The sequence below is a fragment of the Eubalaena glacialis genome, chromosome 17 (assembly GCF_028564815.1).
Source record: "Eubalaena glacialis isolate mEubGla1 chromosome 17, mEubGla1.1.hap2.+ XY, whole genome shotgun sequence".
Lineage (NCBI taxonomy): Eukaryota > Metazoa > Chordata > Mammalia > Artiodactyla > Balaenidae > Eubalaena > Eubalaena glacialis.
Genome location: NC_083732.1, coordinates 60,758,092 through 60,780,454, shown reverse-complemented (window position 1 = coordinate 60,780,454; position 22,363 = coordinate 60,758,092). Strand labels below are relative to the sequence as shown.

The window sequence follows — 22,363 nt, the reverse complement described above, 5'->3', positions numbered from 1 at the left end:
AAGCTAGTTTGCAGAAGCACAGATGCCAGGGGCCAGATGTATTACAAGTCACCTTCATGCAAGCTCTGTGCTCTTGCCAAGCAGGTAAATTGGACTCATTTTCCAAGGTCAAGGCAAAGCCTGAAGGTGTATTGACACTTAATAGCAATAGGAATTAACGAGGTACTCCATTTACTCTGAATTGGCCCAGTGAACTTGGTTAAAAAAGAAAATGCTTAAGTTTAGAAAGAAGTGATAGTAGAAGGAGGAGGAGAAAAAGGATGGAAAGCTTATTATTCCTAAGACTTTAGTGAGAACACTTAGTGTGATTTCTCTCAGGTACCATTGATCCCAACCCTCTCTGTCCAGCTCCATCACATCTTCATGGTGCTGCCTATGAGCATAATCTAATCGATATCTGGAAAGGTGACGTGGTAAATGGAAAAAAAAAAAAAAAACAACTCCTCCCATCAAGAAGTGAAGTGCATTTCTTCACCCACTGAATCTAAGTTTGGCCATTTGCTTTGGCCAATTGGATATTAGCAAATATGAAACAAGCAGAATTTCAAAAGTACTTGTGCATTAGGAATTGCCCTCTTAACTGCTGGGGCACTGTGACAAGCCTGGGCTAGCCTCCTTGAAGATGAGAGACCATGTGGAGTGAGACATCCCAGATATCTCAGTTCCCATCAGGACAGCTGAGGCTCCTGATATGTGAATGAGGCCATCCTGGACCATTAATCACCAACTAAGTAGTCAGGATCAAAAGAACTACCCAGCTAATCACAAAACTGGGTTGCTTTAAGCTACTAAGTTTGGGGGAATGGTTTCTTACGCAGCAAAACCTAACAGATACAAATGGTAAATGGAAGAAAATTTCAATGAAACTTTTGATGTTCTCCATGTAACTTAGCTATTTTGCATATATCATCTTTTACCTCCCTGTTTTCTAGGAATCCTGAATTGACTTTTCGAATGGGATTATTAGCTATTTGAATAATATCCTCATTTTCTCCCTGGAATTGACCTTTCAGCACTAAACAAGTACTCCTTAAGGGCAGGGAATATATTTTAATATCCTTTGTATTAAATTTCTAGTACTTGGTCCAGGGTCTGGAATAAATCAAGAGAATATTAAATATACATTAATTATGGTACAAATCCATGTGGTTTTTGTGATTTTTCTCTAGCAACAGAGAAAATAGGAGAAGAGAAATTAGACAGCTGGATTGACTGAAAGGTCCTAATAAGAAACTAAAGCAGGATTAAGTAAATTTCACAAAATTGTAACTTCTGCAACAGGAATAATTTAGATTTCAAATTTTCCTGGTTAGCTGAATGCCAGTATGCTTGAAAATATAGAAACAAAACTTAACAAATTATAGAGAATGACCAATTATAAATTAAACCAATAAACTAGTATCACTTCTACCAATAAAACAAATTGAAAATATTTTTATATATAAAATTATAGCTTTTAAATATTACACAATAATTTAAAGAAAAGAAAAAAACCTTACTCTTTTCCTTTTTGAAGATGAATGTCATCTGATCTTTGTGTTGGGCTGGAAAAATAACTGTTGGCATTGGAAGAATGATAGGCAATCCTCACCTTATCCCAAAAAGACAGAGAGAGACAGAGAGAGAGAGAGAGGGAGAAAAGAACTTATTAATAAGCCTTTTCAGCATTTATTTATCATTTATTTTTTCTGTCAGTCTTAGAACTTTTATGAACAGAAAAATGTGAAAATATTTCACATTTTTCTTCTAATATCTGTTTTGCATGATGAAGTGGATTTTAAAAAATTATCAAAGCTCACTTCACCCCTTCCACCTTTAACTAACATCAACTCCACTATTCCATGAACACACATAAAACATAGCTTTTCCACAATTAGAATTGCAAATAGGAAATTTAAAGATCCATACAGGGAGAAGGTTGTTATTGTTAACTAAAATATTCTTTTGTTCTGCCGAGAACTTTGAGGGACTTAATCCAAATGAGATCATTAAAAGGAGGTCTGAGAGATGCCAAAGATTACTAATTGGGTCTGCATACTAGATAGAGAAGACTTTGGGCTTCCCATTAGAAATGACTATACTGTCTTTAAAGGAAACATGCTGAAACGCTACGGTAAAATTGGAATTCATGTGTTATAGGCAGGAATTTAAACTTGTTCATCCAGTTTGGGAGACAACCTTGCCATATATATAGTGATTCATAAAATGTTCTTATGATTTGATTCATTAGTTTCACATTTGTGAAACTGTCCTAAAGAAATAACATAAAATACAGAATAATTTAATGAACACAAATGTTCAATTGAGTATGATTTGTGGTCATAAAAAATCAGAAGTAAGTTAAAAACTTATCAGTATGGGGAAAGGTAGTAAACTCATGCAATAGCATACTATTCAGTCATCAAAAATGGTGTTATATAAATTATTTAATAATACGTGAAAATACTAATACACGACAAAAATGACTATAAAATTGGATGTATGATCCTATTTATGTAAGAAACAAAATACAGACAAAAGGAGATAATAGACTTTAATCTCATGACCAAGTAATAGTGAAACAGATCTAGCAGGATAGTGAAATACTTGTACTCTTCTCCAAATTTCCTATGTGTGACTATAATTCTTTCATAATAAAAATAATCTTCAATTTTAAAGGAAACGTATGTGTTTTTTTTTTTTTGTTAGAGAAAATTTAGGTATGGTAAAGCATTTTCTTTTAGGCAATGGGTTTTCTAACAACTTTATGGTTCATACCACATGTGTTAAAATAGCCAAGAACCCACCACATAAATTCGTTAATATATTCATTGGTTTTGGTGTAGAATAAATGGGATATGTATAAAGGTTATCATATTGTTTCTATAATATCAAGTAGTATTCTGTGGCTTCCCTACCTTATCTTCGGGAAGTCCAGTCTGGCTGAAATAAATAGCATAACGGTCATCACCTTTGATGTAGAATCTATAAACATCAGAATCTGGAGCCACCAAAAATCCACTGAAGCGTGCAACAAATGTATCTTGTTCCATAGGCCAAAGATAGGAAGCTGAATCTACCCAACTGGCACCCATGTACCCTGGAGTTTTTTCATTGTATTCGAGTATCTCTTCAAGATGTACTGGACGGCTACTATTCCATACCTCAAGCTTTAGGCCTCTCCCACCTGAACATAACAAAATAAAAGAAGGCTTTCATCAGAATTTTCATGCGGTATCTCAATGTCTTTTACTTGGGTAGTGATTATAGGTATTCTATTTCTATTCACATTTTTACAGCATGTGTGTAAACAAAACAATTACACATATCTCTACGTGTACCTGTACCCAGAGGATAGACCGCTGTTAAGACAGTCTGTAATTTATTATTTCACATATCTGTCCCTCAGATTCTACATATGTAAAATGAGAGTAATATTATGATTGGCATGGCTGCTATGGGGATTAGCTATCATATATATGTAAAATACCTGGTACTTAGTGAATGCTTTACATAAGATAGTAATAATATAATAATTATTATTTTTGATATGACTGATGTTGCTTTATATAGTCAAGACTCAAAACTTCAAGATTCAGACCATTTGATTATAAAATCTTCACCTTGATTATTCTCTCTAATAAAAGTTACTCAATTAATGGCTCAAAGAACAGATACTGTTGGCCTTAAGATTTCTGTCAGTATTTGTTTTTCTTCTTTTTAACATTACTTTTGCTCTAGGATTTCTCCTCCTTCTTGGACAGAATCAGAGAGAGAACATTCTCATTAAAGTGAACTTACACTTGCCAGTGTAATTTTTTCCTAATCATAATGAGCCGTCTCACTTTTTATTTTTCTTCTTTAAAATACAACAACAATCAATCAGGCTCAGGCCTTGGTTCAGCAGCCTTAGGCTTTTCTGGAGTGCCTGAATCTGGAAAATAATGGCTACTACTCTTCCCCTGAGTCTGGTGAGAGAAAAGCTTGAGCACTTCAACCTTTTATAGCAGCAGCATGCTCTGGTATATACAACTTTCTTTAAAGTAATCAATTATAAATATCAAAATTCTCCTCTTAAACTGGTCATTTTTTAAATATCATTCAAAACAAGGACATTTAAGAGGTTAATAAAATGAATTTATTTGGCTTCAAATACCAATCAATGACACAATTATAAACTGATTTCACTGAGTGCACAGGATGAGATACAGAATCCACGCACACACATACACAGCATCACGGTGGTCTAGTTGCAGATATCAAGGCCATCAGGCGCACTTTCACTGGTCACAGGCGAAAATCTGAAAAGAATTTTGTGTTCCATTTCTCTCATCCCTGTGATCATGCCTAAATCATTCTAGACAAATAAGGATTTAACCTCTGCCATTTATTTTTTAACCAGGAATAAAGCATTTTAAAATTTTCCATGTAGCCTGTACCAAAATTTAGTAATAATCATTTGATCTGAAATAAAGGCGCCCTCATACTCTATCAATAGAGTTTTCACAGGGTATCTGAGTAATTTCGGCCAGGTTTACCTCCACTGGTGCAGCCTTGATGCAGCTATATTAATAAAAAAGTTTCCTAATCCAGAAAGTATAAAGAAAAAAACTAGGAAGAAATTTATTATAATTCTCACTACAAATTCTAAAAAATTCAAATAATATTTTTTGTTACTACGTTACAGGCTGAATGTTTGGGTCCCCTCAAAACTCAGATGTTGAAACCTAATGCCCAACGTGATGGTATTAGGAGGTAGGGCCTAATGAATAGGATAAGTGCCCTTATGAAAGAGACCCCACAGAGGTCTCTTCTCCCTAGCCCTGAGAAGGCCTCATCTGTGAGAAAGCAAGCCCTCATCATATCCCCAATGTGCCAGTGCTCTGACCTTTGACTCCTATCCTCCAGAACTGTGAGAAATCAATGTTGTTTATAAGCTACCCAGTCTATGGTATTCTGTTATAACAGCCTAAACGGACTAAGACACTAAAGATATCTGTCAATAATATTCCTCTTATGCAAATATAGAAATGGTCCTTCTCCCTTTTGTTGACTTACCTGGATATACAGTTCTGAGAATATCAGGTTTAGGGGGTGTCTTGCAACATATGCTATTTTCTGTGACATTCAAAATATCACAGGCTTGACCTACAGAGAAGCAAGGGCAGAACTATTACTACAGAGCTTCAGAATGCAAATCACATCAGCCTATCTTGGAGTGCTTTTTCAATCAAAGCTAAGTTGCAAAAGCAAGAGGCAAAGTTGAAGGGTCTTAGTCTCCTTTACATAGTCTCCACGAAAGCTTTAGCATTCATCAATTGTCATACTTCCACAAGGCTACATTTTGCTGGCAAAATCTCACAAGTCTGAGTTAGAATATTTCATAATTTCTGAGAAACAAAATACAAAATTTGATAAAATGATGCCACTGTAAAATATTTTATCTGGGTCCAAAGCAAAGCCTTATGTTCTGTTCCTTGGAGAAAGTTTCGAATAAATCAATGATGTTCAGAATTTACAAAAGTAGATGATCCCGGTCCTCTTAGATTAATGGTGGTTTTGTCCAACTTTTTCAAATGAAAACAAAAGGAATAATAACTTGTAACTGGTATTTTCACAGACAGATGGAAACCAAAACAGACAAGATTCTAAATAAGAGTTGTTATACATAAGCACAATTAGACTTCAGTAAGAGTGTACGTTTTAGACCCCCATGTATTCCTCACAATGCCTCACGCAAGGTCAGCCCTCATTAACTATTTACTGAAATGGAAATAACCCATGAACAGTGAAGCAAGGGAAATGGAGGAAAGTATCTTTGTCACATTTTGTTTGGTGGCCTGGAAAATGTATACTTCAACACAACCTTTCACTATTTTGAATGCTTTGTGAATGCAAGATCATTGAACTAGAAAACAGTACATTTTAACAGTATATTAAACTAACTTAACCCATTTTGTTTGGAGCAAAGGAAAGATACAAAAACCAATCATTATTTTCAAGAAATTATTGAGGATTCAAAAGCTCAAATCTGGCTGTAACGTTAATGGCAATGAAATATGATAAAAAAATTTAACATGTTATCTTTGCATATCAGCTGTATCATAATATCAGATCATAAAACATATTATATATATTAAAAATATTTTATGTCCCTGCTTCTAATATTTAAAATATAGTATCTGATCAGAATAACATATTATATGAAAGTTTAAAATCTTTTGGCCTATGCAGGTGGCCAGTGAGGATTCATGGGGATAGGAAAGACATTATATGAATGTTACACGAGGTTGCTTTCTATGAATTTCTTTTCTTGAAATCACATTTTGCCTGGCTCATTAGCAGATTCCTTAAAAGTAGAAAGTACCTAAGCAGCGGGCTCTAACAGAAAAATTACGTGCCAGGTGCATGGGCAGATATCCTGTCCCCTGCGCATCAAGGTAGGTAAGGTCATTATAACTGAGTGGGAAGATCCCCACTATTACATTCATCCCCAACTTCCTATTTGAGCTGCCTAGCACCCTACCTCTGAACAGATCTGGACCAGACATATAAAAGTGATGCATAACCAGAGAATCAAGCCTGATGTGCAGCTGTGAACATATAACACATTAATTAATGCTCTTTCTAAGGCCAATATCATCTGTAATTACTGATGTCCAGAAAAGGCACCGTATATGACAAGGGGATGAGGAGAGTATCCCTAAATACCACTTTAAATTTTCCCATAATTACCTAACCCATTAAGAAATAATAACAGTTCAAAAAGGTAATTTAAGGGTCTATTAAATAGAGGGTACGTGTGTCACTAAGTGTGGTGAGGAATTTGTTGATGGCAGCCATGATGCTGCCATGCAGTGCCCTTCGGTGCTGACCTCAAAGCCCAAATCCTGGTCATATAAGGCTGCAAGGACTGGTCCTCACTGGAGAATTGCAGTGGGAAAAGCATCAAACCCCCAGAACCAAATGCCCATCTGAAAATACACAGCTTTTAAATTAAGCATTAATTAAGAAAAGACTGTCATTCTTCTTAGAAATTATTAAAGAAAAGGAAGGATTCGTTCTTTTATTAAAAATCATGAAAAATACCTCCAACGAAAACTCTAACTGGGAAATCTGTCTGATCAAAGAACCGTCCACTTATTGTTAGCATGGTGCCGCCTTGAATGCTTCCTTGTGAAGGTGAAATCGTAGTGACCTCTGGGAGGGGGAGGGGAAGGACAACAAATACAATGTCATGAATACTGCACATAAACACAAATGTTTGATTTTTACCAATTTTCCAAATTACCTAGCCATAGTACATAACACAGTGAAGGTACTGGATTACCAAATGAAAGTATCAGGTGTTTCATTATTTTGTCTCTGATGCAATCCTGCAAAGAGGACTATAAACATGGCTTTCACAGAGACCTACATCTTCTGGGGACCAGGCATTAGTGGTAACTAGTACTGAAAAGACACTGGTAACAGAAGGATCCAGAGAACAAGGAAAACCTGGGCTGAGCATAGATGTTTGGTTCCAAAAGAAAACAGGAAGGCATAGAGAACAGCCTCTTCTCTATGCTCTTGAAGAATGAATCTTCCTTATATTTATGGGCCAACATCTTATATTTATATTTTTTTCATATACTAATATATTAACTATGATTGGAATTCTTGTGGCTTTATATATAAAAGTCTCAGGTATATTGGTAAAATAGCCCAGTGCATGACATATGGTAGATTCTTATTAAAATTTATCCTTATTAGTTCAATCTATCAAAGTTCTATGTATTTTTACATAGGAGTTTCACATTAAATAAGTTTCTAGAAAAAGCCAGGATAGATCATATTTGATTGATTGCAAGACATTTTTTTCACATTTGAACATCTTTGAAATCTGAATCATCCCAGACCTGGAAGGAAGTACAATTCTTCCAGAAGGGTTTGTGTTTGCTTCTGACACTCTCCTAGGGGCACTACCAACCTGAGACCTCTTTAAATTAAAATAAATTATGATCTGCTTGAGGATTCTTTTGGACCACACTGACAGCATAAATCTCAGAGAGTGCTGGTTTGTGGTTTAAATTGACAGCAGAGATTTTTTTTTTCCTCCCTTGATCAACAGCCCAAGTTGAGATGCACAAGTTTCCCTGCTGTCTCTTTTAGTGTGATAAGTGTATTTCTCAATCAACCTTACACCAGAAATGTAGTTTTCGGGATCGTAGCTTAATATCAGGACTTCCTATTTCACTCCGCATCTTAGGTGTGTTTCCTTTCTTAGAATTACGTAACATAATATAGTACACTTTACAGTCACTGTTGTATTTGATTTGATGAAATAATCTCTTCTCCCGCCCCCCACCCCACACACAGAAAGGTCACATACCTGCATATGTTTGAAACATTGAAATTCTATTGAGAGAAGAAACAAAATATGCCATTTTTTGTGGTAAACTCCTGTTTAAAAAAAGTAAAAATTCTTGCTTTAAAAATGACCTTTATTTTAGGAAACTTTCTTTTTTTTTTTTTTTTTTTTTTACTTTACTGATAGAAATCATATCATAATTTACAAAGGAGCAGGAAAGAACTTTTCAGGAGGATAAAAATGTTCCACATCCTGATTTAGTTACTGATTACACAAATATACAAATACATAAAGATACATCTGTCAGAACTCACTGAACTGCACACTTAAAATACGTACATTTTATTATATGCAAATTATACTTCAATAAAGTAAGAATTTATATTAACATAAAAAATAAACAGACAGGAGGATTGCCCTTCATAAAAGCTGGGCTCTACTGATGACCACCCCAGGGCGCTCTATGCTCTTATAACCCATTTACTGTCAGAATAACTAACATTATTGAACACTTATCAGGTATGCTAAGATTTTTAAGCTTTTAAGCTAAGATTTTTTAAGCTTTTAATTTATTATGCTATTAAATTTTTAATTTTATATCCCATGAGGTAGGTAAAACTCAGAGAATTTTTATCTTAGTCAAGATCACAAAGACAGTAAGTAGCAGAAACAGAATTTGAACCCAGGCAGTTTGAGTCCAGAGCCCTGGGTACTACACAGTTCTCCTCTCTTGCCACTAACTTACATGAGAATACAGATGGATGAGAGCAAGTTCACAACAGTCCGCCAGAGTTAAGTCACTCTTAATAAACACAGAACCTATTCATATTTTTGACAGATACATACTTGCACTTCCATAGTCTAGAGGGTTAGGAAAGGAAGGAATCTGATCCTAAAATTAAATGCTGTTCTCTTAATTACCTCAATTAAATTCATAATTAGAAAAGTTAAGAAATTCTAATGTTAAGACCCCAAACCCATTCATCATAATTATAACACAATGAACTGGAATCTAAAAGGATAATGCAAATCTTGTGGTGGTGACCAAGAGTTAACTCCCTATAAGTCTAACATAGGCATTATAAAGTGCATTTGCAAAGCTAAAGAGTCCCTGAAAATATTTTATGCTAAATTAGTTATTTAAGAAGTTCATACTAGATTTTATATATTTATGTTATAAGCTTTTCAGTTGATTTCTCAAAGATCTGAAATGATGCCAGTTCCGACAATGTTGTCTGTGGTCAGATCCTGCATCTGAAAAATTAACTCTGCTTTTTAAGTTGGTGGGAAAATTGCCTCCTGAAATAAAATTTGAATGTAATTTATTTGGTATGACACTGAGGTGATTTTCACTAATTCATTGATAATGACTAGGCATTTCTCAATTAAGCGAGCCTCATCTAAACCTTATCAGTTTGGAACAGCTGTTGGTTGAACTTGGGGTAATAAAGAGAGAAGGTTGGTTATTAAAAGAAATACAGAATGCACACAACATTGTAAATCAACTAAACTTCAAAAAAAAAAAATGAAATACAGAATGGGTGCCACAATAGTGTCTAATTGGTTCATCTGATATTCAGGAATGCTCCTGAAATTTGTAAAATATGGATTTTATAATTTATAAAATGACAACTTTTTTTAAATGCCATGTAATCTTAAAACTAGGCTCTTAAGTAGTAAATGTCATATTTTTAACAGTTATCTTAAATTCATAAGATTGTTTTACATAGAAACACAATTTCTTAAATTCTGAGACACTAATACAAAAGGAAATCCATTGGCTTAAAAAAGAAAAAAATGATTATAAGTCAAGATCACAGAATTAACAATTTTATGCCGTATTTTTGCCTATATATGTGCAAATTTTCTGACTTTTTAAAACTGAAAATTGGGGGCATGTTAATGCCACATATTGACTTACGTATACTTATTAATCACATTCAAGCTTGATCACTCAAACGTTCTATTTTTGGGTAATTATTTCTTTGAGAGACATATGATGGATTTGGCAATTAGTACCTTTCATACAGACTCAGGACTAAGAATTCACTTTTCTCACCTTAGGAAGAATGACATTGAGAGCATAAAAGAACCATATATAGTTCATGAAATAATTTAAAACTGAGTAATTGTTGCTTCTGACATATTTTTCTAGTATTTTCAATAAAATCCTATTGTCTTATCTTATCAAATTATATGTAAGTAGGCCATGTCTTTGCAGCAAATCACAGTTAAGTCATGGGACTGTGTCATTTGCCCCATGTAAATCATAAAGGTAAATCTTAGCACCGTTTACATATCATCCACTCTGGCTTATCTTGAATTATAATATTCTTCATGGTTTTAGTGCAGTATATATTATTCTATAATGAAGTGTCCAGTGGGAATTCTCTGGCGGTCCAGTGGTTAGGACTTGGTGCTTTCACTGCCAGGGCCTGGGGTCGATCCCTGGTTGGGGAACTGAGATCCTGCAAGCTGCGTGGCACAGCCCCCAAAAAAAAATAATAAAAATTTTTTTAAAAAAGAAAATACAGTCCCTGTGCTTTGGGGACCCACAATTTAAAAAAAAAGTGTCCAGCCTCGGTTTATAACTTGGTTATAAACATATTGCCTCTAGGTGTCTAGAACTAGCTCATGTCTAAATACAGTGATAATGGATTTGGTTTCACCGACTCAACTGCATTTCCATACATGCAGGGACCAAATCTCACCCTTCTCTTGCAGTCTGTAAACAATGAACAGGAATAACATCTACTCTGATTACAATATTGCCACTCTTTCCAAACTTCTAAGCACTGAGTCTCTCTTCAGAGACAAAAAAGAAATCAATAGACCTATTTTATCATTGGTCTACTACTGATATATTAGTACTGGATGGCTAAATCTTGTGCCTTATTTGGATTTCTATCAACCAGCTCATTTTCCCAGGCACATCATGGTCCTGCCCATAAAAGGCCATTAGCATGCTATAGCTAGTGGGACAGCCAACAAATGCCACCCCCCCACATTTGCAAATGCTCCAGGAGTGGGGTGATGCCACCATGTCAGAGAATCCTGAGTCAGGATGTTAAATACTGATGAGATGTGTTTCTGTGACTGAAACCCTCCATCAGTCATGGCAGAGCGCTGGAATAAAAGGCTTAGGCCCTGGAGTCAGACTGCATGGGTTCACATTCTAGCTCGGCTTCCTACCGGCTGAATATCCTTGGGCAAATTATTTAATGTTCCTAAGCCTCATTTTCCCAGTGTGCAATACGGGGTGGATGATAACATTCAATTTATAGGTTCTTTGGGAGTATTAAACTAGATAATATATGTAAAGTGCTTAACACCATGCCTGCTACTAAATGTTCATTATTATTATCTATAATATGACATTTGCAGCATGTGTTGAGATTTGCATATTCTGATATTTCTGTAAGCGTGTGATGGTCTTTCTGACTGAAATTAGGATGTAGGATATCTGGAAATAAGTTCTAGTTTTACTAAAAATCATAAATATAAGTTATTAACATTGATGTTAAAATGAGCAATTAAAAGCTATAAGTACCATCTTTCACAACTCTATTTGTCCTGATACTTTAAGAGAAAACCATTATCAGGTAATATTAACCATGAGGTTTTATTTATCCTTACATTAGTTCAAATCAAAATTTAATTACTTAGCTATCAAAACAATTTTAATTAAATAAGAAGGACTACAAAACATAAAATAACACTTGATAAAATCACAATCAAAGATTTTTTTATTTATTGTTTTAGGTAATGCTAGATTTCCCAACAATTGGAAGGCCATGTCTGAGGCACAAATTATGAGTGAACAGGAGTTACAGATCCCTTAAATGTTAATTTGGGGGAAGAAAGTGATTAATTTTTTAATCTAGGGATCTATATAGCACAAAGTAAATATACACTTTTATTTTATTTACCCAGTTGAATTAATTATGAAAATTATTATTTACAAAATGACCTACCTTCCATAATCACTATCCAAGATGAAGCTGACATTGTGATGACCTGGAATTAATTAAAATACGCAATCAATTAAATTCTCAATCACAGAAGAACAATAACTATGTATTATAAAGCTGATTTAAAACAAAGAAAAGAAATATAAAATTAACACTGTAATTATGCAACCGTCTACTAATCCTCAAAGAAATGAAAACTGAAATATCTTAAAGTACCTAGTACTTTAAGATATACAAAATAATATGTCTCAAGGTTATAACCAGGAAAACCTGACAAAATATAATAATGAATGAAGAAGAAGAAAAGAATATATATGTAACCATATTGCCCTCAATTTTCTTTCATTCATTTAACAGCTATTTAATTGGGTCAGACACTCAGCTACGGGTTGAGATGCAGGGTGAGCACACAGTTTGCTCTTCTCAAAGAGCACACTGCCAGGCTTCCCTGGTGGCGCAGTGGTTGAGAATCTGCCTGCCAATGCAGGGGACACGGGTTCGAGCCCTGGTCTGGGAAGATCCCACATGCCACGGAGCAACTAGGCCCGTGCGCCACAACTACTGAGCCTGCGCGTCTGGAGCCTGTGCTCCACAACAAGAGAGGCCGCGATAGTGAGAGGCCCGCGCACCGCGATGAAGAGTGGCCCCCGCTTGCCACAACTAGAGAAAGCCCTCGCACAGAAACGAAGACCCAACACAGTCAAAAATAAATAAATAAATTAATTAAAAAAAAAAAAAAAGAGCACACTGCCAAGTGGAGAAAGCAATGACATAGAGAACTAAAAACTGTGATAAAGCTATCAAGGAAAAGGAGAACGAACTTTGAGAATGTAAGGCTGGGGATCAGGCTTTTTTGAAGACATGACATTTTATCTGAAACTCTCAGGATGGGAAGTTTGCAAAGGTCCTGAGACAGAAGGAATAAAGCTGATTCAATAACTAAAAGGTTTATGAGTCTGAAGTACATAGAGCAAGGAGAAAAAAGCAGAGTAAAAGTAAAGCTACAGGTAAATTAGTAATGGAATCATCTGGATGACAGAAGAAAAGAAAAAAGAAACTTGAAGAAGCTTACTTCAATGTCAACCTTAGAAAAAGGTAATTCATACATGCTTACATGACACTGAAAAGAAGCCAAGGTAAAGAGGAAATGCTAATTTAAAAAAAAAGGGATGAGGCCACAGGAGAGGTCTAAGAGAATACAAAACAAGGAAATAGTCAGGCATTTCTGAGAACAATGAAGAATGATGACTGACACTTACCAATGTAAGTTCCAGTCGTCTTACAAATCATAGAACCCATGTCTCCATTTGAGTGATCTAGTTTTAGACCATATCTAATAAAATATATATGTTAATTTCAAAGCTTATATTGACACTAAAGTTTTAAAATATTGTGTTTCCCTTAAAAACATCTTATGAATTTCAGAATATGTATCAGGATAGAAACTGTTGCTACAACAAAAATTTTTGTAAAATGAAAATACTTCCCAGTCTTGGTTGAAGTTATCTGAATAAAATTTCATTTGAAAATTAAATATTTCGTAATTAATTTGGTTATCCCCATTGATATTCCTTTTAAAGAATTTAAAACATTACCAAGTGAAACAATTATTTGATAAAGGTATTTCTCAAAACATCTTTCTCAAAATAATCTAAAAGCAGCTCATATCATACTATACTGGAGATAGTAGATATCAGGTTACAACTAACTATATAAATGATTGATAATTTACTATAAAAATATTGCAATCTATACTATTATAAAGCATTCAGCTATGCAATATTGCTAGAAATTACTATTTAAATCTAGTATGTTTACATCTACTATTTATTTTTCTAAAGAAAATTATTTGAATTACTTACAAATTATCAGATTGTGGTATGAGAAGTTCACAGGGCATTCCTCCAATATAAACTCTGTATAAATATTTTATTGGAAATGATCAAGTTGTGTTTAATACATCATTTCAAAATGCTCTCCTCCCACCAAGTTTACTGCTACCTTATATTTTTTTTCCCAATCACTTATTATTATCCATCATTCATTCACTCAACAAACATCTATTGACCACTTATTATGTTACAGTTTTTGCTCTAGGTGCTGGAACACATCAGTGAACAGAACAAAGGTCCCTGCCCTTATAGGACTGACATTCTAACTTGGGGAGAATGACAATAAACATGATAATAATAACATATTTGGTGTGTTAGAAAGTGATAAATACTATGCGAATAGAAAATGTAGATAATGGGGACTCTTCCACCTGAAGTTCAATTAATTCAAATACAAAATATAATTTTCTAGTTAAGTTTCATACTATAAGAATTAAACAAGGCCCACAGCAGAGGTCCCACAAAGTAATTGGATGAAGAGAACAGCATCAGTGTCAATGAAATGGGAACAAGAAGCTGAGAAGGACTAGAAGCTGAGAGGACAATCTGCCTTCACATTTCCCCAGCTGACTAGGTTGACCCATTGCTTTAAGGCTGATAGAACCCAAGGAGATCGGAGGCTTGCAGGTAACTGACTGCTATCACATTCTCTGCACCATCAGAACAAACCCCCAGCTTCTGGGACAGCAAATCCCATACTCAAAATAAGGCCAGATACAAACCTCAACTATAAAAAATAGAGACTTCTATTTGCAGAGAACTTTGAACTTTTTAATATACACACAAATTCTTTCATTTGATCATTACGTTAGGTTGTAAAGAAGTAAACTGAATTACTGTAACCATTTTAGAGATTTATGAATTCATATTCTCTTTCTAACTTCTTGCCTCACTGCAACTAAATAATAAATTTAGCAGCAAACATTTACAGGCACTTACCACATTTAGTCCTTGCAACTACCTTATGGGTTAGTAACTATTACCCTTCCATTTTACAGATGAAGAGACTGAGGCAGGGAGGTTAAGTAGTTTGCCCAAGCCTGCAGCCAGTAAGGGACAGAGCAGGAATTCAAACCCAGACAGTCCTGCTCCAATGTGTGCTCTTAACCGCACCCCGTAATTCCCAAAGTGGTCTGGGTTTGCCTTTCTATGGTAATACTAACTTATTTGGCCTTAAATACATATATTTAACTTTTTTTCTCATCTGATCTTTTAGACCAAAAGTGCCTTAGTAGGCACTAGATCCTTCAGTCATTTGCATGTCCTCTATCACTTGTACCTGGTCTGAATTTGGAGATTTGGCCAAATTGACAAGACTTGTGAGAAGCAAAAGCAGCTTGAGCACTTGGGTCTCCTGACGTCCTGCCCAGGACTCGGCCCATTGTTTCCTGGTAACAGAATTCAGGCACAGTGAAATGCCCTGAGGGCCCCAGTGTCACAATGAATGTGGTAGAAATGAGATAAATGCAGCTCTAGAACCTTTGCCCCTCCTATTAACAGGTGTGTGAATTTTTTTCAATTTATATATAGTATCTCAGGGTTACCAGAGTATAGGGGCTGGGTAGCCTGCCCTCTGAGGTCTTTTCTGTGATTCTGTGATTTCATGAAATAATTTTTATCCACTCCTTTGTATTAAACAGAAGTAAATTTCAACTACAGTGGAGAAAGAAAAGGAATCACTTTGAAAGTTAAACTTTCTATTTTCTGCCATCATTAGGGAAAGGATGACTTAGAGAACCCAAATTAAGAATTGGAATATAAGACATTCATAACACTAGGGGGTGGGGGGAAGGGATGGACTGGGAGTTTGGGGTTAGTAGATGCAAACTACTACTTATAGAATGGATGAACAACAAGGTCCTACTGTGTAACAGGGAACTATATTCAATGTCCTGGGATAAACCATAATGAAAAGAATATAAAAAAAGAATGTATATATATGTATAACTGAATCACTTTGCTGTATAGCAGAAATTAACACATTGTAAATCAACTATACTTCAATTTAAAAAAAAGACATTCATAACACTTAACTATATGGAAATAGACAAAATCTTTATTTATACTAAACTGTCCATATAAAATGTTAAATATTTGTTTCTCTATTTTAGTAGCTCTTTTATCATAAGATCAACATGAATATTTCTAGAATATTATAGATTCATACAAATGTGATTTAACTGAGAGTTCTACCCCACAGAATGCCAGATAAATTATCTTTATTTCATTTAGTAAAACCTTTCAAATTGCATGTTTTACAAACTTATATATGCATATGTAGGTGTATGTGTGCTGTCTGAGTTATTATTTATCCATTTATTCGTTTTACATATGCATTCAATAAGCATGAAGCATCTTGAAAGCTATGATATTGATTCTGTAGGAAATGAACAGGACTTTCAGTCTTTCAAGGCAGGACTGAGATAACCCCACCTATGCTAGCGCAAGATAACTCTAGTGACAGTGCTAGTTTCCTACCCAAAAGGTGGAAACTAATATTTTTTGATGTTAGGTAACCAGCCAATGTTACCAGATGGTCCACAGTTAGTATATGGAGGAACCAGGATTCAAATCGTAGCCTGTTAATAAATTATTGACAGTTTATAGTTTCAGCACTGTCCCATACATGACATGTAGTAGAAAAAGTGCCAAATTGCCTGTTAGGAGACTTGTGTTCAAAAAAACTTCAGAGGTTTTTGTTTAATATGTACAAAATGAGGCAGTTAGATTAAGTAACAAAATTCTCCAGTGATGAAGTTCTGTGACTTTAGCTTAATTGCTATTGGACTTGCTTCCATGTACCTTCTATAAATAAAATCCATCATAGAAAAATAAGCAATTATGTCATACTAAAAGAGAAAGGTATACTGGCCATTGCTTCTATGTCAATGAATCATGGCAACAGTCTATTTTTCTTCCTCTAATATGGCTGAAAACCACTAGTTAATCCCGTCACATTGTAGTGGTTTTTAATATCATTGGACCCATTATTCATGGGATATCATATCTCATTTATGAATTATAAGAATATGTTTCCACATCAAAAACTTACCTTAAAATCCTAACATTTTTCCCATTTGAGCTTAGTGCTATATTACTTCCATAGACATCAGTGAAGATTCTGCCTTGGATTGTTATTAGGGTACCTAAAAACAAAACAAAGAAAAAGCTCTGTGTAAGATTATCTATCCATATACCCATACACTTAATATTAAAACTTTAGAGGTTTTCCCAATAAAACAAGCATCCAGACGCTTACATCTTGTGTTTACTACTATTGTTTAGCATTGTTCTGAAAGTTCTAATACAATAAACCATGAACAAATAATTATAGTATTAAAGAGATATCTATAACTATTTATAGCTTAAAGAGGTGTTTCGTGGAAGATAGGATGAATTATTCAATAAATATTGCTTGGGTCATGGGTGATTTATTTGAAAAAATGTAAATAAGATCCCTACCTTATGCCAAAAAATGAAATAAATTCTAGGTGAAATAAAAATTAAATATAAACAATAAAACCATACAAACTCTTGAAAAATAAGTGAAAATTTATATAATATTTGTATAATCGGGATGGCGGGATCTTCTACAGCATAAAAATAAAGGAAGAAATAACAAAGGTTAAGATCTATAGATTTGATAATAAAAATTAAGTGTCTGAATGACAGAAACATCACTAATAAATTTTAAAAGCAAATAATAAATTCAAAAAATATTTCCCATCTATATGACATATATATGGTTAATATTCTTAAAATGCAAAGAATTCTTGCAACTTAATATGAAAAAAAATGACTAGCCTTAAAAAGAGAGATGAACCAATAATTTATAAAAAGAAGAAATACAAATGGTTAATAAATACAAAATTAATTACATAAATCAAAGAACTGGAAAAATTCAAGAAAAAACCCAACTATATTCTTCACATAAATTCTTTTAAAAAAAAAAAGAAAAGGAGAAAAGGCCTCCTGCCTTCCAGCACCCAGTGTCCACTGGGCTTGGAGCGGGTGGAGTCAGGGCCAGCGCCCTAGGAGAAGGTATAGGAGTAGAATTTTTCACATAAATTCTTGAAAAAAAATGAGTACCTAGAATTGTTACGGTTATAGAAAAAGGCATTTTCATATATTCCTGTTGGAATTATAAACTGGTATAACTATAGCTATTATAATAAACACTGGAAGCAAACTAATGTTCAATAGAGGGAAAGTTTAATACATTATAATAGATTCAGATGCAGCTATTAAAAAGCATTAAAAATTTTTTTTAGTTGTTTTATAATCAGAAAATGCTATTTATAAATTTTTAGGTACCATAATAATTTTATGTACTAAAAATTAATTAACTATTATAAACCAAAAAAGATATTTCAGCTGTCATATAACAGACCTGGAGTTCCAGATAAAGGTGTGATGCTCCTTATTGTTGGGGTTCTGAAACTTTTTGCCTGTAAAATAATATTGTTGATAAGCAGTCATCTCTATTTTGTTCCTAGTTTTATGAAATATCTCTGCTTCTTACATTTATATTTGAACAATATCCCTAATATGACTGTCAAAATATTCCTTTTATATATGAGAAATAAAGTTCAGAATATTACTCTGATTATTCAAAATCTTTTCCTTACCACCTAAAAATCCTCTTTCATTTCAAAGTGTTTCTACTTGGAATTTTAAAATTCAATCATCCTTTTGTTATCAGTGTAAGTCAAACCACAGTAATAAGGCTCTCTGGTAAAGACTTTTAAGAATTTGGTGGAATAAAATTAAAGAAAGCCTACTTTGGGTTAAGACTATAAAGCAAAAATAACAAAGCATTTTTCAAAAACATAGAAGCAAAACTTGGAAAGAGTTCATCAGAGTAAGCTTTAGTAACTAAGCTAACGATAATTTTCTAGAGTTATTATACAAAAAATACTTAGAACACCACCTGATACATTGGCTATTATTATTCAAGTAAACATATGCCAACTTCTTTTTAAAAGACAAAATGAGAAATAATTACCACAAAAGGGAAATTTGAAAAACAAAATTAATTCTGAACAGGCAAAAAGCAGAGCTGATAGACAAAGTTTGCTCAATAACTGGGATACAAGCAGATCAACATCTACACCTAAAAACAAATAATGTAGGAGAAAAACAAGCTAGAAATAGATCAAGAACAGTCTATCTACACAAACACAAGGGTACCTCAGAAAAACAGAAGAGGACAGAAACATGGGCTGTATTTTTAAGGAATAACTGAAGTTTTTTGGAGGAGGAAGGTTGCTGGTGGAGAAAAAGATGGCCTCTACATGAATACAAAAATTTTATAAGCAAAATAACCTAGCACAAAGTAGACTCTCACTAAATGTCAGCTGTCTCCCCCCATTCTCATTCAGGAATAACCTAAAAGAAAGATGCCCAGATACTTAAAGTAAAAGGACAGATTTCTTTCAGACTTCCAAGAAGAGATAAATTTTGAAATTTGAGGCTAAGAATGACTTCAGACTCATTCTTTCACACTTCAGAAATGGTTAATGGAGAATCTATGTAAAAGTAATAAGTAATATAATACCTAGTCAAATGGACTTTGGGCAAAATATCATTTTTAGAGGTAGTAAGGGAAAAGGTAGAGGAACTACCAAGTTGTGTGTAAATCAATCTCTCTAAGCCACAGTGTACTCATATAAATTACATCTGTGGCAAAAAATAATTGAAGAGTACATATTAAACAACATATTAGTTACTATTATTATTTGAGGAGCTAGATTAGAAACAGATTTTCAATTTAATACACCATCTACAAAGAAAAGAATCAATGAAGATGGCAGAGCAAGTTATTTTACAGAAAATAGAAAATGAGGGAGAAGGTTCTGAAAATTAATAATAATTAGTATGAATAATAACAGCAGTCAAGGATAATGATAAAAAGTATTAAAGATAAAATCAGAAAACAGTATGAGAATTAGATGCTACAAGTATGCAATAAGAACAAAAAGTAAGGGTAAGCACTTAGAGACGTTTAAAACAACTGGACACTGCTGTGACATTTTTATTGTATTTTACATAATATTGAGCCACAACAGACTGGAAATTTTTAAAAAGATGATCCTTCACCATGGGTTGTTTAAGACACAGGACCAAGAAACAATGGAGATATGATTTCAAAATTCCAAACTAGAGTTCTATACCCAACTAAACTGTCAACCAAATGTGAGAGTAGCATGGAAGTTTTAGTATTGGAAGGATTTTATTTTAACCTATTAGTAGAAGGAGTTTATTTTCTAAGTACACTTTGCTCCACTAACATGAGGGAGTAGTAAATCAAGAAAAAGGAAGACATAAGATTTAGGGAGCAAGTAGTGACATGAGGGAGAGAGGCAGGAAGCCCCCAGAAAGCTGGTGAAGGGAGACCCCATGATGATTGACTGCTGTGCAGCACATCTAGAGAACAGGCTGTCCAGACTGGAGCAGGAGCACAGAGGGATTCAGGAGTGATGTCTTTTAGGCAAAGATGATTTGATAATACCTAATGATTTAAATACATTGAAAAAATATCATACTTCTCGTGCAGTTTGATACACAGAAAACTAGGCAAATACCTACACACACATAAAAACCCAATTATTAACTCCAAGCAAAACAAAATACTGTATGAGAGAGAAATGTAGCCACAGTACAATACTTGTTTCAGCTATGAATATTACTTATACAGACATAATCATGTTATGAATATTGATCTAACCAAAACTGGGGCAAATCTAATTGAGAGAAAGAGTGGGAGGATATCTGTGTGTGCTGGAGGTGGGAAGGGGTAGCAGTTTCATCTCAAACATGGCTATAATTTTCCTCTCCCTGTATCCTCACCTGCAATGTCTTTGCAGCTCTTCCCATCAAGAGATGGAGGCTTGAATACGGACTGGCCTTGGAACATGTTTCAGCCATTAGAATGTGGTTCGAGTAGCGTGACATTTCTGAGCCTAGGGCTAAAGGCTCCCTGCATACTTCTGCTCTCCTGAGGGATCCCTGCCTCCATCATATGAATAACTCTGGGCTACTTTTGGAGGGTACAGACACTATATAGAACAAAGCCTAATCAGCTCAGTTGTTCCAGCTGAGGCCTCGCAAATGTGAAAGCACCTAGCCAAGAGCAGCAAAGCCTCCTACCTAATGCGCAGCTGACCACAGACACATAAGCAAGCCCAAAAGAGATCAGTCTAGCTCTGCCCAGAACAGAAGAACCACACAGCTGACCCATGGTTACATAAGCAATATAAATTATTGCTGCTTGAAGCTAAGCTTGCAAGTTGTGTTACACAGTACAAGTTAATAGATGTAAGAACATAGGTGCTAAATTCTCATCTTCCATTGTAAGAATTATCAATAAATAGATAATATTGATAGTTAAACTTTAACTATTCAGAAATAGCAATAAATATATTTCTAATTAAGAAGCTTATTATTTAGAAATATCACAATAAATCACATAAAACATTATTTGTACATGCATTAGAAATAATATGTTTCTTCTTTAGAAATATCACAATAGATATATAAAGTTATTGAAAGTAGGGGACTCTGGAGACTAAGACTGAGGAGCACGTCAAGGAAGTGCTGTTTGCTTTTAATTAACCTTGTAGAACCAGTTCAGCTTTTCATTATGTACAAGTATAACTTTGTTAAATAAAAATTTTAATTTTCTATTTCACATTTTCAGACCACACACCACTAAACTTAGAAGTTATTAAAAGAGAAAAAATCATTTAAGAAGATTCAATTGTACGGCATTAAATTTTTTTCTTCATTTTGTCTTAATCAGAGAAAGAGCACAGAGCACCAGTCAGTGGATACAACCTGTGCTCCTACTAAGTGTTAAATGTTACGCTTGTTCTAGGGACATAAAGTTGAATAAAACCCTCTGACCCAGAACATTTTAAAAAATAATCATTGTACAGTGGACTAGGTGCTAAAGTAGTCATAAATGGAATATATAGATTAAAACACTGTATAGTAATTACTATGTGCTGGGTTCTTTCTGATCTCCTTATTTGTATCATTTAATCCTCCATTTTACATGATGCTATGAGATAATCTCCATTTTACGTATCTCCATTTTACAGAAAATGAAGAAACGTGAAGCACAGTTTCACTATGACCAAGTCAGAGTAAATGATGAAGCCTGTATAAGA

The 22,363-nt window shown here is 34.2% G+C and overlaps 1 protein-coding gene across 1 annotated transcript in view; it reads right to left on the bottom strand.

The window, feature by feature from the left end:
- The window catches only part of PKHD1L1 (PKHD1 like 1), a 149,501-nt gene that overhangs the window by 114,020 nt on the left and 13,118 nt on the right, over positions 1–22,363 (bottom strand). Inside the window, exons 5-14 of the mRNA XM_061171730.1 lie at positions 18,583–18,640; positions 17,245–17,338; positions 14,163–14,216; positions 13,560–13,633; positions 12,304–12,346; positions 8,351–8,421; positions 7,069–7,179; positions 5,038–5,127; positions 2,898–3,166; positions 1,500–1,591 (exon numbers count right to left, since the gene is read on the bottom strand). Of these exons, the coding sequence (XP_061027713.1) occupies positions 1,500–1,591; positions 2,898–3,166; positions 5,038–5,127; positions 7,069–7,179; positions 8,351–8,421; positions 12,304–12,346; positions 13,560–13,633; positions 14,163–14,216; positions 17,245–17,338; positions 18,583–18,640 (956 nt within the window). The remainder of the gene's footprint in view (positions 1–1,499; positions 1,592–2,897; positions 3,167–5,037; positions 5,128–7,068; positions 7,180–8,350; positions 8,422–12,303; positions 12,347–13,559; positions 13,634–14,162; positions 14,217–17,244; positions 17,339–18,582; positions 18,641–22,363) is intronic.